Source organism: Lemur catta, chromosome 9, assembly GCF_020740605.2.
Source record: "Lemur catta isolate mLemCat1 chromosome 9, mLemCat1.pri, whole genome shotgun sequence".
Lineage (NCBI taxonomy): Eukaryota > Metazoa > Chordata > Mammalia > Primates > Lemuridae > Lemur > Lemur catta.
The window spans coordinates 1,556,294-1,575,032 of record NC_059136.1 but is presented as its reverse complement, the minus strand read 5'-3'; the positions used below and the strand labels follow the sequence as shown (position 1 = coordinate 1,575,032).

Below are 18,739 nucleotides of genomic sequence, written 5' to 3'. Positions count from 1 at the left end.
TGCTGTTATGTTCCCACTTGACTGAGGAGGAAACTGAGGTTCAGAGAGGTTGAGCAACTTGCCCAGGATCCCACAGCTCACAACCTGGGGGTCACGCCCTTGAACTGCCCTAGGCTGGGCTGCAAAGCCCGTGCTCTGTCCCCACACTCAGTGGGGGGCTATACATCAGATCAAGTCAGACGAGAGACAACAGGCGCTCCTTCCCGGCAGAAGAGCACATGGCACAGACTCGAGAGTGGCTTCGCCGTGGCACACTGACAGCCTCTGCGTCCTCCCGTCCCCACACGCGGCCGGGCGCGGCACATCCTGCCTGGTTTACAGTAGAGGCCACAAACCCCAGTGCCCCCGGGGGCCAGCGGGCAGTGACAGGCGTGGCACTGGCCAGGGGATTTACGGTGACGTGGTGGGCGTGGTGGCCCAGTGCATGCTGGAGAGACACACGGGGTCCGCGTGGGCAGCTGTGACGGTTCCGAGCCTCTGCCGCAGCACGGGCAGGCGGGGCCGGGGCTGCCAACCCTCCCTGCTGTCCAAGAGAGGCCAGGGATCCAGACTTTTATGTGGAATCTGTTAATTTTTAAATGATGGAAACTAATTCAAATGTTTCTTTAAACACCATTTAAGCCAAACACAACACATGTAGTTGCTGGTCTCAGCTCGCAGGGTGGCATTTTGCAACATCTGGTTTCAAAGTTTATAGAGGCTATAAGTGTAGTTCATTTAAAGAAAGTTCAGCCTAGTGTGAAATTATCAATTTAGCATAAAAATCATCAGAGTTTCTCTAAACACTGTGCAAGCCAAACACCACACATCTGGTTGCTGGACCCGGCCAGCAGGGTGCCGTTCTGTGACATCCCATTGTGCAGTTTGTAGAGGACGTAAGCTCAGTCCCTTTGGAGGAGGATGGATCAGGGCAAGATTCGTCTGAGGACATCAGGACAGACTCTGACGGGTGCCAGTTGCCACGACCGGCACTTCTCCCCCCAGCACCGGCTCTGGAGCAGCCTCGGGTGGCCGAAGACAAGGCCCGGTGCTGCCACTGCCTCCCGTCTGCTGGGCAGTGCCACAGCCCAGGGTCCTCACAGGACCCCCGTCTGCAGCTGGCAGTGCTGTCACGCTGTGTGGCCACAGACCCCACGTCACCCCAGGGGGCTCAGCAGGAGCTGGACTCCCAGCAGCCACAGCAAACCCCGAACCGATCCGTGTCCCCTTCTGCAGCCTGGGGCCTTTGGCAAGGACACCCCCACTCTCCTCTCCCTGTTTGGCGGTGACCTCCTCTCGGCCTCTGTCTTTCTAAAGTCTGAGCTAAGGATGGTTCGACCCCGGCGGTCCTGGACTAAGCGTCTCGGTCCGAACCCCTCTCCCATGCCAACCCCCCCAGCCCGGCCCCAGCCCCACGGGGGAGGGGTGCTCACCAACAGCCCGTTGGAGCCGTGGACGGTGACACAGCGCGAGTAGGTGTGGTGGATGGCGAGGTCCCGGACGTAGGTGGGCGGGTCGTAGCCCCCCCTGCCATCCACGTCGCCGGCCAGGTGGAAGTGAATCGGGTACTGCCCCAGCAGCTGCTGCCCCATGTGCTTCAGCTCCACGCCCTCCAGGTGCGCTGCCCTGAACCCCAGGGCAAACTGGGGGGGAGGTGAGCATCAGGGGGAGCCCGTGAGATGCTTCCCGGTCCCCCCGGCTGGTGCCCACCTCCCGAGAATGCAGGGTGTGGTCCTCAGAGCGTCCCGTCAGTCCCCACCCAGGGACTCCGTAATGAAAGACATTCTCCGCATACGGGCTGGGCGCGAGGGGACACAGGCAAGGTGCTACTAGCGGCAGAGGACGTTGCCAGGCAACGGGCTGCTTGGCGCAGAGATGCTCAGGGGGCTGTGACAGCTGGGGCTCACTCCCACCCTCCTTTCCTGCCTCCCCGGCCATGGAGTGACATGAGGAAGGAGCTTGGGGACAACCTGGGGGAGGGGTGCTGGGAGCACTGGGGACTCCCAATTGCAGTGGGCCAGGGACACCCAGAGCCTGTGCCATCCCCCCATCTGAGACCTGCTCGTGGTAGAGGGAAAGAGGACGCTGACTCCAGAACCTTCCAGAGCCCTCTGGTGGTGTGAGAGCACGGAGGCCACACGCTCCCTTCACAGCCACTCCTGTCGGGCCCCAGAGAACCGCCTGACCCTGGGAACCCTGCCCGCAGGCTGGCCCCACGGAACCCCCGGGGGCGGAGGGCCTCCACCGGGCAGGCCCCTACCTTGATGTGGCCTCCGAAGGTATCGAAGTCGAAGAAGCTGCAGAGGTGCTTGCTGTAGGGGTAGCACCTGTCCTCCATCTCGCCCATGACCACGATGTTCCGGCTCAGGAGCCCGACCTCGGCCCGCATGTCCACGCCGTCCACCTCCTCCCCCATGTGCAGGTACAGCGGCTTCCCTGGGCAGAAAGGGGGCAGTGGGAACAAGCGGCATCGTGTGCCCCCCGTGCTCTGCCTGCCGGGTGCTCCCAGGCACCACTCACTCATCACCAAGCCCTGCCCGCACGGCGGTCCCCGCGACCCCGTCCCGCTGTAGAGAAGAATGACGCCCAGTAAGGGATTGGCGTGTTTCTGGAGGTGGAGCCGGGATTCACAGCTCGAGTGCGTGAGTCTTGGCAGAAACGGCGACTGCCCCCAGCACGTGTGCCCTGCTCTGCTGCCCGTCCTCCTGCCCCTCCACCTACCCCTCCTCCTGCCCCTCCTCCTGCCCCTCCTCCTCCCCCTCCTCCTCCCCCTCCTCCTACCCCTCCACCTACCCCTCCGTGCTCTCCCACCACCTGCCCCTCGTCCTGCCCCTCCACCTACCCCTCCTCCTACCCCTCCACCTGCCCCTCCACCTGCCCCTCGTCCTACCCCTCCTCCTACCCCTCCTCCTCCCCCCTCCTCCTCCCCCTCCTCCTACCCCTCCGCCTGCCCCTCCACCTACCCCTCCTCCTGCCCCTCCTCCTGCCCCTCCACCTACCCCTCTGTGCTCTCCCACCACCTGCCTCCCCACAGAGCTCTTCTCCAAACACAGTCCCCCTCCATCTGTGCAGAAAACTCGTCTTAAGAAAGGTGCAGGGTGACATGGGGTCAAACTTCAGAACTGTCTTTGATTTACAGCCCCAAATTCTGCCTCCATCCACAACAATCCTAAATTCTTTTCCAGAATAAAGAGATCTTAGCCGGGCTCTAAATTTGGCTCGTTGCAGAGACTGCTGCCCTGGCCCGCAGATGCTCTCTCTGCCATTTGGGGATGCGATTACAGGGTGCGACAATCTGCCACGTGGACCCGCAGCCCGGCCCACACCACCCACGCCACTCGGCTTTCACCGTGACCTCGACTTCAGCGACTGGGCCCTTGGTCATCCCCCAAATACCGCTGGTGTCCCCATGTGAAGGCCACAGTTATGATGAGCCCCGAGCAACCGCCCACCCCAGTGACCCTGCCCTGCTCTCCGAACCGCGGGAAGCGCTGCCCCCCGCCTGCCCCCCAGCCGGCACGCCCAGCAAGCCGTGGTGCGTCCAGGGTGTCTGCTGCTGGGATTCTGCAGACTCAGGGAGGCCGTGGTTTCTTTGAAGCATCTTATTCCGATGTGAAATTGGTGGGTGGCAAATCTGAGACAGTATCTCCTTTGGACTTGGCATTGGCCTGCTGGCGCTGCAGTAACAAGTTGCCACAAACTTAGTGGCTTTAAAACACCACAGGTTTATTCTCTCATGGTCCCAGAGGTCAGAAGTCTGAAATGAGCCTTTCAGGGCTAGAATCAAGGTGCGGGCAGGGCTGGTTCCTCGTGGAGGCCCCAGAGGAGATCCTGCTCCTCACTCTTTCGGACCCAGCAGCCGCCCCTGTGCCTGGGCCCATGAGCCCTTCCTCCCTCCGTAAGGCACAGCACTGCAGCCCCCGCTCCAGCCATCACACCCTTCTCCTCTGACCCCGACCTTCCCACTTCTCTCTTAAGAGGACCCCACGATCATACTCGGCCCACCTAGATAAACCAGGGTAATCTCCCACCTCCACAGCCTTGATTTACCCCCTCTGCAATGTCCCCCTGGTCGGGTAAGGCACCATTTGCAGGTACTGAGGATCAAGATGTGGACATAGCTGTGGGCCACTACTCAGCCTGCCACAAAGTCCTTCTTTAACAAGTCTCAGGCTTTAAAAAAATAATTTCACAAAGAGTTCAGTGAGTGAGATACACTATTCTTTCCTACCACATCCGATGCCAAAGGTCTGTGCCCGGCCACGTGGGCCAGGAGTGAGCACAGCCAGGCCCTGGTGTCACTGGGGCTCTGACATCGGCCAGAGGGGAGGCTGAGACAGGTTAGCTCTGCAGAATGCTGGAGCCCCTTCCTCGAGAGCAGCCCCGTGGCTCCTGCTGGGGGTCACAGGGCCATGTCTTTACAGCTGGACAGTCAGAGCGGGGTTCCCTCTGGCCACCCACGGGGAAGCCTCGTCTCCTGCCCACGGGCTCTGTGGCCTTCCCACGCACGCCAGGTACTCGGCCCGCCCAGGTGTGCGGGGCAGAACCTTCCCCACCAGGGCTCTGCACTGGCTTCCGTGCGGCCGCCAGCCCAGGGGCCGGGCGGCAGGCAGAGCCCCCCGCGCTCTGCGGGCTGATGGGTCCAGAGGAGGGTTTGCTGAAGGACATGTTGACAATTGATAATAGTCCCATCTAATTAAGTGCCGCCACTTAAGCCAGCTACTTAACTGCCCCTTTGAGGGGAGGGAAGGTCAGAGGGTGCTCGGGGTTTGCCGGTGTCTGCGGCCAGGTGGGAGGAGAGCAGGGGGCCCACCGGTGACACGGGGCTGTTTCTTTTCACCCCCGACTCTGGCCCTGTGACTGAGTGAGCGCTGTGAGTCTGAGCTTTCCCACGAAAGCCACTTTAGCAGAATGCTCCCATTGTGTCACTCGGGGCCATGCCCTATGAAAGCGCGGGACCCACCTTCCCGAGCCCCTCCACTCTCCTGGCACCCTCGACCCTGACTCCAAGGGCTGAGCTTGTCACCTTATCTCCAAGTCTGCACAGTGTCCTTTCAACAGCCACGAGGTCACGCTGCTCTGTCTCTCCAAGACGGCTGCAGAGGCTGCCGTGAGCAGCGACGAGGTTCTAGAGTCACGTCTGCCCCGTGAGACTCCCCTAATGGGCAGGCTCTGCTCCTGCGCTCCCCGGTGGCCACCGCAGCATCCGAGGCTCTTGCCACCCGAGCATCCTTCCTTCCCTCTCCCTCCAGAGGGCCAGTCCTGCATCCCGGTCTGCGGGCTGCCCCGCCTGCGTGGTGCACACGCGTCCCACCTCCCGCGTGGTGCATACGCGTCCCACCTCCCGTGTGGTACACACGCGTCCCACCTCCCACGTGGTGCACACACACTCCACCTCCTGTACGTGCAACTCTGTCTGGACACATCTTCCCTCCTGTCTGTCCCTCGTCAGGGAAAGATATCGGGGATCGACATAAAAACCAAAGAACTTTCAGCAGCCTCTGCCGCACTGCCTCTCCCGGTCTCCCAGACCAGCCCCGTCCAAGGTGCCCCCTGCAGGTAAAGGCCAGTAAACCTTAGGATTCTCAGGACCCTGCTCTCCCAGGCCCTGTCTCTAGACCTGCGGGATCTGGAATGTCTTCTTTGCCAGGGGACACCCCAGTGGAAAGCTGTCCTGGCCGTGCCCAGAGAGGCTTTCTCAGCCAAGCAAGGCTCCCTCGGGCAGTTCTTGGAGAGCAGGGGAAGAACCAACTGCCAGTGCCCCAGCGTGGCTCAGAGCTGCCCGGGGAGGGGCGCTGGCAGGCACAGCACAGAGCAAGCGTCCCAGGGACGACCCCCAGAGGGTGTCCTGTAGAGGGAACGAGGGAATGGTTGCACAGAAGGCAACAGGCCCGGTCCCGCCGGCCGGCCCGGCAAAGGGGTTTCCCTGGCAGCTCTGAGGACCTCCGCTCCCCGCCCCCCAGTCTGAGGGGTCGATGGAGCAAAGCCCCGCCCCTGGTGGGCTCATCTCCTGGCACTGTCACAGCCCTGTGGCCCCCACCAGCCACACTGCCACCTACGCTTTGCCACGTCACCTCGCAGAGCTTTCCTCTGTGCAGCTCCCTCTGCCTGGGTCCCCCTTCCCCCCTTGTCCAAGGAGCAAATCGCTTTGTCCTGACCCAGCTGCAGCGTCTCCTGGGTGAGCCCCCCCACCACGCTGAGCACCGGCCCCCCTCCCGGCGTTCCGGCAGCACTCGGCTCATTCCCACGCAGTGCGGACACGAGCAGGGCCGGGAAACCAGGTTGGCTTATCTGTCCTGCCCCTCCCTGAGTGTTATCGAGGGAAGCTGGGCCCGACTCCCCTGCACCCCACCCTGCCTGCGGATGCTCCCACCCGGCCTCCACCCTCCCTGCCTGCGGGAAGCCCAGCCAGGGAGAGGCAGGCGTGGCCAGGACAGATTTGTCCCAAATAATCCAGAAGGGCCAGGAGCACGCGGGGTCAGGGGGAGGAGGGCCGGGAATCGGAGGGGCTCTGCCCCACACAGGGCCCCGAACACTGACCTCTCCTAGTTTCCCCTGCAGGCCCCAGCCCCACAGCCCAGCGACCTCTCTCCAGGGCGGGCCGGGTCTAGGCACCCGGGGTCAGGGACCGTCACATGGGAAGAGCCGGCCCGTGCGCTGACAGCTCGGACCTGGTGGAGGGGAGACGGGTCCCGAACTTGTCAGACCATGGGGTGTGCAAACACTCCCAGAGGGACGCGGCTGGGGGGTCCCAGGACACGTCTAAACCACAGAGCCCCCAGGCCCCCTGCAGTCACCCTCAGGTGGAGACGCCGGGAGTGGGGCCCTGCACTGGGGAAGGACATGGTGGCCATGGGGCCGGACGGCCCTGAGCCCGACTCCCCAGACGTGGACTAGCCTGGTCCACACGGCACCGCCGGCCGGCGCTATTGTGAGGACGGCAATCGCTGCTCTGTGCGGCCCAGGGTGGCAGCCACCAAACACCTGGAACCTGGCTGCTGTCATTGAGGGGTGACATTACTAATTGTATTTAATTGTAATTAAATTCGAATAGCCACTTGTGGCTGGCGGCCACCCTGCTGGACAGCGTGAGTCCAGACGTGTCATTTCCACGGGCCTCGGTTTCCTCCGCTGTGCCATGATGCAGACAGCGGCCCCGCCGTGCCGGGGTGTCGTGAAGAGTGAGGGAGGTGGTCTCTGCCGAGGACCCAGCACACGGGGGCCCAGTCCCTGCGGGTCCGAGTGAGCAGAGGTGTGCGCAGAAGTGGGGTGTCTGCAGGCGAGCGGGGAGCGGCACCGCACACGGGCACAACGTCACCGAGGGCCTCGAACGCCACGCTGGGGGTGTCGGGACTCACACTGTGGTTGGCAAAATTTTGAGATATGTTTTTTAGATGATTCATGCATTTTCATTACTCTGTTTCCTGTCAGAAAGCCCTCGAAAGGCAAACCGTCCTGTCTGCTGGAATTCGGCCGTGAGGAGGGAGACTCAGGGCAGGCTGTGTCTGTCCCCACCGCTGGCCTGGGGGCCACGGGGAGACGGAAGCAGGCGGAGTCCTCGCGCCCCGTCCGGGGTGGACAGCCGGGGGGGGGCTCCGCATGAATGGGGGAAATGCGAGCCCCTCCAGGACAAACGTGCACATGTGTGCGTGACACACACACACACACACGTGTGCACACACACACACACACGCGGGCACCCCTACCTGGGGCTTTTCTGACGCCGCTCACAGCGGGGTGGGGGTGGGCGTGCGCCCGGAGAGCAGAGCTGAGCAGACGGCCACTGTCACGGCCACTGTCACGGCCACGCTGAGCCTGCGAACTTGGAGGAGTGGAGGTCGGCCGGGGTGTGGGTGGGGAGTGAGGGCACAGCACAGCTAAAGCGAGGGAGGCTGGGCCTCGAGGGGACTCCGGCGTCTTCTCCGCTCACCCTCCCTCCCGTGCGCTCAGGGCCGGGGCAGCCCCGTCCTCTCGTCTGCGCAGCCACGGGGGCCTCACGGAGCAGCCGGCCCCGCCGGCCAAACGCTGCCCGCTCAGCACCCAAACCCGCGGCAGGAGAGCCGGGCGAGCTCCGACACACCCGGGCCACCCCTGGCCCCGCAGCTGCCCTGCCGGGACCTGCTCAAAATGAGGGCTCCCTCAGGCCTGGGGGGCCCAGCCCTCGGGGGGTGCGGACGGCGCTGGTCTGAAGAGACCCGGAGCCTCTCCTGGGGTGCCCTCCCCCTCCACACAGGCCGGGCTCAGGGTCCGGCTTCTCGCCTCCCAGACAGCCCCACACGCCGCCCCAGGCCTGCGGACTGTCACAGGGGGCAGTGACGCAGCTGAGTGCCACTCCCACCACGAGTCCAGAGGGACCGCCGACATCCCAGGGGCTTGTCCACAATGTGCTGTCCTGGGAGACACAGAGTCGCCCAGGGGTGACCCAGGGGTCTGAAGTCATCAGGCACTCGCCTCCCTGGCTGCTTCCCACAAACACGGTACGGGACGTCCTTCCTCGCCAGGGACGTGCCACAGGCTTCTGCCCTTCAGCACCCGCCCTGCGCACTCAGAGCAGAGCCCCAGACCGCACCGGCCTCCGCCGCCCGCCAGCCCAGGCAGCTCTCGGGGTCTCCGCTCGGATCCCCTGCGGCTGGGAGGCTCCCTGCTCCCCACGTCACGGTCCTCTCTGCAGGACTTCTCCCTCCTAGCCAGCTTGACAGTCCTCTCTGCAGTCCTCTCTCCCTCCTCGCTGGCCCCGACTCACTCACTCGGTCCCCCAGGAAGGCTCCACGCCGGCTCTAACTCTGCCAAGTCCCCCCTCTATGCCCCCAACGCCTCCACGTTCCACCATCACAGCAGGTGTCTCAGGCAGGGTCCCAGCTGCAGTGACCCTGTGGTGGACGTCTGTTCCCGCTGGGCATGGCGGGTGCCCTGAGGGCAGGGAGCATGTCTGTCTCGCTCACCCGGTGACAGGCAGCCGGGCACACAGGCCCACACACACACTCCGCCGGCTTGTTGAACAGACGATGACATGCTCCTGCCATGCCCCATTTGTGCCTCGTGGAGGAAGGGCGGGGCGAGGATGCCTGCCCTGCCCGGGGTGCAGGGAGGGTGCGGCGCGCACATTCACGGAACTGGCATCCATGCCCGCGGCACCGAGTCGTGCAGAGAGATGGCTGCCGGCCACGGAAGACCTCAGGCGCCAGTTCGTCACAGTGGCAACGGTCTGCTTCCCGCCCTTGCGGCACCCTCTCCCCGCACGTCCCGGAAGGGCGGGGCTGAGCACCCACAGGACACACAGAGCGCGACCACCGGCCCGCGGCCCCGCCCTCTCTTCCCTTCCCGTCTTTAAGTTCAGTTGCTGAATTATTGCACCCGATACGAACAGTAACTGCAGCTGACATGTGTGGAGCACTTACTGTGTGCCAGGCACTATTTTCAGTACCTCACACCTACAAATCCCTTAATCTTCACAACAACCCCATGAAGTAGTTATGATCTTTATCAACATTTCACAGATGAGGAAACTGAGGCAGAAAGAGGTTAAGTAACTGTCTAAGGTCACACAGCCGACAACTGCGGTTCTTGTCATTTGAATCCCACATCCCTGGTCCCGGAGCCTGTGCTCTTCACGCTTTTTCTGCCTCTACCAAAACCCCAAAATGCTTCTTCTAAATGTCATCACGGAATGTGACCCATGACGGCACGTCCCCATCACGTTGGGCGTCCGACTGCGGACAGCCACGCCCAGAGCCTCTTCGCATGAATCGTGTCCAGGGCTGCCCCTCACGGTGCCAAGCAGTGTCCTCTGTGTGACTGAGGGGACTGAGATGATCAGTTCCCCTTTTCCTGGTCACACATCCCAGTTTTTTTCTTTGGGGAATGACCCTTTCTCCACTTACTGCCGTCTTAGAACTGTCAGCGCAGGTCCTTGCATTTCCAGGCCGAAGGATGAGCACACGGGCCGCTCCCCCCCATCAGACGCTCTCTCCCTGGGAGGTGACTTTTGAGCACCATGTCCCAGGGCCTGAGCGTGGTGCTTAAAGGCAGTGACGCCCTAAGGATGCTGCCCATTAGCTCCCGGGATCCCCGAAGCTGCCCTATTCTTGTCCTTCGCAGCCTGTTTGCTCAGCTTCAACTTTAGCTCGCGAAGCTGAATAGCCTCTCAGTAAATTCCTCTTTTGCTTAAGATAGTTGAGTTCTGTTGCTTACAACCAGAGAACCCCAATGGATACATAACTCCCCCTGCTAAGAATAATTGACCAGAGTTACATTTGAGGTCTTTTTACCTCTAACAATCTATGATTCCAGTAACCCCACGTAATATAAATTACAAGGCTTCTAAGTCAGGATTTAGGAGAAGAAACGAAAACCCAAAAGCTATAAGGAGACAAAGTTTTGCAGGAGACTGAACTATTCCCTAACAAACATTCACTCTCCCCCGCCAACCTTGGTGGGAGAAACCAGCTTCACCGTGTGATCTGCTTTCGCCAGTGGAAAGTGGGTGCGAGTGCCTGCCAGTTCTCAGCCTAGGCCTTGAGAGTCCTGGTCCCACTCACCCTTCGAGGAGCTTCCAACCTTCCCCATGAGAAGAACACGTCCTGGGAAGAAGGAAGCCTATGGAGCTGACCTGAACTGACTCCCACTCTGGAGCCGGGATCATGCTAGAGAACCTGAACCCTGCAGATGCACGAGTAGCCAATAAATTCTTGCCATGAAATTTCCTGGTTCTTTTGTTACTCAGCATCAGTACTGCCATAGCTGACTGATACAGCTTTGCTGTGATTTTAGCTTACGTCAAGCCTAACAATTTTCAGATTCAGCCAGCCTGGGGAGGGGTTCGTGAAAGTCCTACCTGCGACTTTGACCTGGTTGGGGGCACAGGCTTTGCAGGGAAGCACCTGGAACTCTTCCGCCTGGTACATGGAGAAATCGGTGCTGGCCATGACCAGGGTGTCTCCGGGCCTCCACGACTGCACATTGTCCTCCAGATTCAGGACGGTGCTGTTCACGTTGGTGTCGATAGTGACCGTGAGCTTGGGCCTCACTGCGACAAAACAGGAAGGGCGAGATGCAGCCTCTGCCCTCGGCAAACTGTCGGCTGTCCGGTTCCTCCCTTCCCCTCCCGAAATAAGGAAGTGCAGGTTTGCCTATCCAGAACCCACATCACTGGCTCATTCCCTCCCGGCCTTGGTTCAGGTTTTTGAAGTCAACAAAAACCCTACCAGAAAAGGAGCCATTCATTAGCTCTGGGCAGAGGAATTTCCCACTCACTTCTTAGCTGTGGTTAAATGCGGCTGTCTCGCCACACCCACCTCGCTAAGATATAAAACAAATACAGTTTTTCTCAACTATTATTTACGGTGGCCGCAAACCTCTCCCCCTAAGCATCCCCATCGCTAGTGACGGCCTTCTGCAGGTGGCCAAACCCCATTGCCGGTCCCTTCTGATGACAGCCCCGGCAACCGGGCTCAGAATAACCGCAGCCAGCAGGGCAAGGAGCTGCGTGTCCCTGCTGGGCTCAGCTCTGTCCCTCTGCACCCCGCCCCTCCCCGTCCCGAGACGCCCACGGGCAGGGTGGGGCCCCTGTCTCCTGCCAGCTCCGAGGACCCTCCCGCTGCTCTGGGTCACAAGTGCCCTCCTCCAGGAGCCCCGTGTCCCCGAGATACCAGGAGCAGAGCCGGGGCTGCAGTTTCTGTCCCCAGCAAGGGGCTGCTCACCAGGCTTCCCGCAGAGGAACCGCACACGGTAGCTCTGGCAGGCTCGGCCACGGTCGTAGCAAGCGAACCTGTAATCCTGGCCTTTCTTGTAGACGACCTCGGTGCTGAGGCTAATTCCATCCACTGTCATGGCCTGGGAATGGCACGGAAATGACAGAGCAAAGTCATTTTTTTTTTTTTTTTTTTTTTTTACAAAGAAGGAAGGTGGTGATTACTGTTCTAAACATACAGTCATAAGTCTAAAACTGTCCCTGCTGCAAAACTGTCTGCGATAGCCTCAGATTGTCATCCCAACGATTGCCCCGTCAGTTCGGTTATAAGAAAGACGGCGCGAAGTCCGGAATGGATAAACGCCTTGCCTGGGGCCCTCAGCACTCAGTATCCAAGCTAGCGATTTATCGCTTATCGCTGGTGCATGCTCTGCGGGGCGTCCACAGCAAGACGAGCTCCCTGGGATCCGAGCGGCTGCTTCTCACAGCGGCTGCCGTTCATGAGGGCTCACCGCGTCAGCCTCAAGGCGCCTGGACACGGCTGCACATCACGTGGGGAGTTTGCATTTATTTACTTACTTTTTATTTATTTAGAGACAGAGTCTCACTTTGTTGCCCAGGCTAGAGTCAGTGCTGTGGCGTCAGCCTAGCTCACAGCAACCTCCAACTCCTGGGCTCAAGCGATCCTCCTGCCTCAGCCTCCCGAGTAGCTGGGACTACAGGTGCACAGCACCACACCTGGCTAATTTTTCTATTTTTAGTAGAGATGGGGGGGTCTCACTCTTGCTCAGGCTGGTCTCAAACTCCTGAGCTCAAGCGATCCTCCTGCCTCTGCCTCCCAGAGTGCCAGGATGACAAGCATGAGCCACTGAGCCGGGCTGGAGTTTTTAAACAACACTCGCGCCTAGGCTCCATCCTCGGAGGCTCAGATTTGACTGGGTCTGGGCTGCAGCCTGCGCTTCTGGACTTTTATAAGCTGCCCAGGTGATTCTAATGGACAGTAAAGTTTGAGCACTGTTTTCGGAGTCACGGAGCTGACTGTTTATGCAAACTGTCTCATTCTGTCTGCACGGCAAATCTAGGAGTCCGCCGTCAGTTTTACAGACAAGAAAACAGGCCCTCCCCAAGGTCGAGTCACTTGCCCGGGGTCACGAAGCCAGTAAGTGGCAGAGCCAAACATTGCACCCAGACTTGTCCCCCCTGACTCCTGCCCTGAGGTGCTCAGAGCCTAACGGCCTCTGCCCAGATGTCTCTGTGGCACCGTGGGCTCCGGGAGGGCAAGGAGCAGGGATTTGCCCCCGTCCCCAGCTTCCAGCCCCGAGCCTGGCACCGGGGCAGGGGGTCAGTGGGTGAGGGCTGACTGGAGGCAGCTGCGAGGCCAGTGGAGAACTTAGGGAGTGAGATCCCAGCAGGGCACGGCCCCTGCCAGCTGGGGCTCGCCCCAGAGCCGGGCGTGTCTGCATTCAGACGGTGCCTGTTGTCCAGACATGCGATTCAGACCAAGGGCTGCAGCCGCTGTCGTCTTCGGCACGGAGACCAGAGGGACCAGGACGGGGTAATGAGGAAGGAAAATATAGCCAATCACAAAAAAAAAAGAGGAGCCTTTTAGGAAACATTGTTTTGAACCCAGCAGAGCTGTTGTCTTTGGCTTGGAAGGAGGGCCGTGCAGATGCGAGCTCAGCCGCGGTGGAGTCCAGCCCTTTCCTGCAAGCCGTGTACTCGCCCGCCATCCGCCCGTCTCCACGGCAGCCAGAGAGAGACGGTGCAGACTCGCTCTCAGATGAGGCTGACGCCGACGCCCAGAGAGGCTCAGGTGCAAGTTCAAGGTCACCTGAATGTCGAGCCCAGCGCCTGGGCCTCCTGATGTTTCCCTGGAGTTGACAGAATGGTCTTCAGCGGGAGGCTCCGTGTGCTGGGAACGGAGCGTGGAAACGCCATCGGACGCGGCCGGACACTTTCCTGGGTACAAAGTCCAGCAGTGTGTGCAGGGAACATCCATCCACTCAGCTCTGCTTTTTCCTTTTTCTGACCTGAACAATGGCCTCAGTTCCGGGTAAGAAGAGTAAAAAGGGTCCACCGCTGTCCAGTGAAACAGAGTCTCACTCTAAGTTCACGACTTTATCGTTATTCACAATAACAATCATAAAATAATGAACAATATTATAACTAATGATAAAATAATGCTAAATAATAAGGTTTATGGGCACTCACTTTGGTTTGGGGACTTCATGTATTGTTGTATTAAATCTATAAAACAATCCCACGAGGGAGCAATTATTTTCCCCATTTGTGCACGTGAGGAAACTGAGGCAGTAAGTTAAATGACCTGACAGGTCACGACCAGGACTGCGGGTGGGGCCAGGGCACTGGCTCCTAGGGCCCTGCAGGGTCTGCACCCGGCCGGGCGCTGCCTCTGTGATGCCTGGGCCCCTCGCCCGCTGCCGTGCCAGTGCGCCCAGGGCAGCTCTGATCTCTCGGGCAGACTCAGAGCTTTCTGGCTTTTCGTTTTCTTGTTCTTGTTTTTTGCAGAATCACAAAACATTAGATCTTGGAAAAAGTTTCCTGGACGTCAACTGTACCAATTGCTATTTCCTCTTCCTTCCCAACCGGACTCCTGCAATCCTGCCCCAGTCACAAATGTCCTTGATGTCCCTTGGGCAGTGCAGGGCAGGGGTCCTGGGACCCGCCCTGCGCAGGACACGGGGCCAGGCCCGGGGCTGGTGCGGCCACACAGAGGAGCCCACGGGAGGTGCAGGCGGAGGTGCCACAGCAAACTGTGACTGCCCACAGTGGCACCGGTGGGCTCGTGGGAGTCCTGCTTCTCTTCCCTCGCTCCCCTGGGTTAACCAGGGCGCTTAGCTCCTGGCCCGTGTGTTGGGCGCCTTCCGGAAAGGCTGGGATCCTGCTTCTCTCGCCTCTCGTGAGCGCAGACGAGGCCGCTTTGCAGCTCTGGCCGTGGGAACAACCAGGAGCGTGTTGGCATCAGCCCTGTCACCTGCCTGAACACAGAGATGCTCCAGCTGGGTCGGGGCTGCAGACTGGAGCCTGGGGGCAGGGCGTAGGGGCCAGGCTGGCGTCTCAGGTGGCAGCGTCTGCTCCTCTCTCTGGAGACGAGGGCTGGACTCACCGCGGGGCACATGACCCCCCACCTCTGAGATGACTCCTCGCTGGGCCTTGGTTTTGCCAAGGAAAAGCCAAGGTCCTGTTCTGGCATCAGGAGTTTTGAACTCACAAGGCGCTTTGGTGCTCAGCAAGACATCGTCAGAGGACACTTTCCCTGTGGGGAGTCTGGCGTAAGCGTCCAGACAAGGGCGTCACACTGTCCTTGGGCCTTTTACTCTCTGGACCTCATGTGGTTGAGAACTGGAACTCAGGGGATTCATTACCAAGGGTGCTTCTTTTGTTGGAAGGAAACCGGGCCCTGCCATACGGCAGCAGGCTGGTGGCTGCAGAGTTTGGGGCTGGGTCTTGGCTCACGGGGTCCTCGGTCTGGGCTTAACTGTGCTTTGGGACAGTCACGGCAGGGCCTGTCCGTGCTGGAAGCAAATACAGTAAGTGCAAGAGCAGGGACGCCTGAGGCCAGCCGACAACCTGGCACGGGGAGGTGGTCTTCCAACCAGCAGTGGTCTGCAGCCAGGCCCTGGCAGCGCAGACAGCAGCGGGATTTGCAAACCGTGGAAGCGTTACTCGAGGATTTCCAGAGGCACTTGGAGAGGGGAGGTTGGTAAAGAACTACACTTCCTGCGGTCAAGTGAACTAGAGGGATAAGAGCATGGCTGTTTCAGAATTAAAGCTGGAGCGCTCAGGGTTGCAGGAGAAAATTAAAATTAAATCTGGGAAGGACGTGCCTTGGCGGGGGTCCGCGCTTTTTGAGTCTGTTGGACCCAGGGAAAGTCTGCAACTTGCCACCTAATCTGGGAAAATCCCTCTCAGTAACACTGGAGCCCCCAGAAGGGGAGCGGCGGGGCCGAGGATGAGAACGTTTTCCTCGACCTTCGACCTTCGCCAAGTGCGGGACAGAGTTCCCTTTGGACAAGCGGCGCCCCCCGCAGTGCACGGTGGAGGGTGGAGCCCAAGGGAGGCCCCTGGGGAGGAGGCACAGGCAGGTGACCTGGGACCCGCGGCTCCACCGTCTGGGAGAGAGTGCCGTGCAAATCCGGCCACTGTTTGTACTGGCTGAAGGAGGATAAAACGGGCAGGGATGGCCTTTCTCGAATGACTTCAAATTCTACATCGAGCATTTAAGTGTCCCAAGCCTTGTTTAAGAACAGGGCTGGGTGTGCGGAAATGAGCCCTGTTACTGTGCCCAGGTCCCCTCCCTCCTGCTGTCCGCAGAGCCCGGCACCCCACCAGCTGAGCTGGGGAGCGCTGCAGCCCGTGTCCTGCCCCAGCACACCCCTGGTGAAGCCAACAAGAAAGCCGAGGCGTCTCCACATAGAATCAATGGCGAGGAAGCTCCAAGCGCACCCTGTCCAGCCTGGGAATGCCGGCCTCGCCTGCGCTCAGCGGGGCACTGGGCCGTGGGCGGGCTCTGTGTCAGGCCTGGCCTGAGTCCCGGACCCCAGCTGCGTCCCGTGCACGCTGGGCCCTGAGGAAGCCAGCTGGGGCGCCAGGCTCTGCAGAACCCCCCCGGCCCTGCGGTGTGCGCTCTGCCGTGGCTGGAGACGCAGGGCGGCAGGCTGAGAAGGGACTCGGGATCCAGGAGACGGTTTGAGTCCCCACTTTCGGCAGAAAATAAGCCCCCACCTCAGTCTCTATCGTGACAATGACACTCGGCCTCGCCTATCTTGTAGGAGGGCCGCGGGATCACGCCACCCACGTGACAAGACCCCTGCGGTCGACTCTTCCTCAGGGTACAGCCCTCTGTCTGCCGAGTGCTGAGTTCCGTACCTGTATGTCAATGGGGCGATTGCAGATCTTCCCCGGGTGAGCGGCCCAGAGGTCTGAAATTTTCTCCCCGCCTTTAGCCTGGGGCACTTTGTCGTGGTCGAACCACTCCGTCCACTCCACGTCTAGAGAGAAGCAAAGAGCAGGGTCAGACAGGAGGTCGTCCGTGACGGCAGGTCACACTGGGCGGTCACAGCCGGTGTGGTCCCCAGGCACAACAGGAACTGAGTGTCACCCACCCGCGCTTGCCCTGGGCTGAGGCGTCGGGGGCCCTAAACAGTCTTCCTGTTCTCCTACCTCCCATCTTTTAATTAAAAACACCTCTTACTGAGTTTCTTATTTTACACAAGCAGTACGTATTCTTTGTTATTGCAAAAGCAAAGGAACGAAAAGGAGAGAAATAAAACCCCTCCGTAAACCCGTTATCCAAGGACTGCCTCTAGCACCGCAGCTCTCTGCAGCCCCACGGGTGGGGCTGTTGGGAGGTCGGGCCCTGTCCCTGCCTGTGTTTCCCGCTCGGTGCTCTTGCCTGGCACGGGAAAGATACTCCGTGAACCAAATCCAACACCACGACTCCCAGTGAGGTGGAATTCCAGCTTCAACCGGGGCTGCTGGTTAATGTGGCTTGACTAATTAAAGACAGCTTGCGGCTGCAAAGTTTTAGTTGATTCTGCAGCAGTTAACTGGTTCCATTGGTGCACGAGGAAAATCCTCGTTCTGCAAGGACTGATTCCTGGCCTTTTGTCCCACTGCTGGGTGTCCCTAAGTTGTCCCACGTCCTCACCTTGAACCCACTCGCTGGACGAAGAGACGTTGAAATGTTCGCCGTGCTCCGTCCGGAAGAGTTTGGACACGCGGGCGGCGGCAGAGCCTCGGTGGCCTGTGGGAGAGACGGGACACTGCAGCAGCCGGGCAGACCCCCGGACGCAAAGGCCGCGATGCCAAGGCAGGCGAAGCCCTGCACACGTGGGCCTTGAGCCGTTTCTTTTTAAACACCCAATTTAAGTTGAAAAAATATCGGGCCATTCTTTTCACTTTGGAGGCAGCAGATTATTGTCCATTTTTTTTTTTTTTTTTTTTTTTGAGACAGAGTCTCACTTTGTTGCCCGGGCTAGAGTGAGTGCCGTGGCATCAGCCTAGCTCACAGCAACCTCAGACTCCTGGGCTTAAGCAATCCTACTGCCTCAGCCTCCCGAGTAGCTGGGACTACAGGCATGAGCCACCATGCCCAGCTAATTTTTTTTGTATATATATTTTTAGTTGGCCAGACAATTTCTTTCTATTTTTGGTAGAGATGGGGTCTCACTCTTGCTCAGGCTGGTCTCGAACTCCTGACCTCAAGCGATCCACCCGCCTCGGCCTCCCAGAGCTAGGATTACAGGCGTGAGCCACCGCGCCCGGCCTATTGTCCATTTTTTAAATTTCCGTTTGGAAAGTTTAGCTGGGGCATTGCAACAAAGCGGTTTTGGAGCCTCGTCATTTCCCACGATCCGAATTCCTCCCTGGGACTGGAACCAGCAGCGCCTCCCGCAACCCTCGCTGGGCCGGGGAGGCTGCCTGCGTGGTGAAGGCCCAGCTACAGTGGCACTAGCTCCAAATACTGCCCCTGCCAACTCTGCCCCCATTCTTATCTTCTTTTCCTCCTTCCTTCCTTCCTTTCTTTCTCTCTCTCTCTTTCTTTCATTTTTGAGACAGAGTCTCGCTCTGTCGCCCGGGCTATGGTGCCTCGTCAGCCTAGCTCACTGCAGCCTTAAAACCCTGGGCTCAAGTGATCCTCCTGCCTCAGCCTCCCGAGTAGCTGGGACTATAGGCATGCACCATGCTTGGCTAATTTTTATATTTTTAGTAGAGACGGGGTCTCTGTGTTGCTGAGACTGGTCTCCAGCTCCTGACCTCAAATGATCCTCCTGCCTCGGCCTCCCAGAGTGCTGGGGTTACAGGCATGAGCCACTGCACCCAGTCATGTTCTTATCTTTTCTATGCCACTTGTATGTTTTAGATTAAGTTAATGAAGACTTCTTTGAAAATGTAAATACTGTGGTGAGTGATTGGCCTTCGACCAGCATAGACCTTTGCCACTGTCGCGTGACACGGCCAGGGAAGCAGCGGGCCGCTGGTGCGGGGGGACGGGGGCTGCGCTCTGAGGGGAGGGGCCACCCGGGGACCCCGCGCCCCTGGGCCAGA

The 18,739-nt window shown here is 59.8% G+C and overlaps 1 protein-coding gene across 1 annotated transcript in view; it reads right to left on the bottom strand.

The window, feature by feature from the left end:
- Nucleotides 1-18,739, bottom strand: part of LOC123645039 (cell migration inducing hyaluronidase 1) — a 58,359-nt gene that overhangs the window by 30,167 nt on the left and 9,453 nt on the right. The window contains exons 8-13 of the mRNA XM_045561538.1: nucleotides 17,340-17,435; nucleotides 16,559-16,680; nucleotides 11,679-11,811; nucleotides 10,814-11,005; nucleotides 2,240-2,415; nucleotides 1,413-1,622 (exon numbers count right to left, since the gene is read on the bottom strand). Coding sequence (XP_045417494.1) covers nucleotides 1,413-1,622; nucleotides 2,240-2,415; nucleotides 10,814-11,005; nucleotides 11,679-11,811; nucleotides 16,559-16,680; nucleotides 17,340-17,435 — 929 coding nt within the window. The remainder of the gene's footprint in view (nucleotides 1-1,412; nucleotides 1,623-2,239; nucleotides 2,416-10,813; nucleotides 11,006-11,678; nucleotides 11,812-16,558; nucleotides 16,681-17,339; nucleotides 17,436-18,739) is intronic.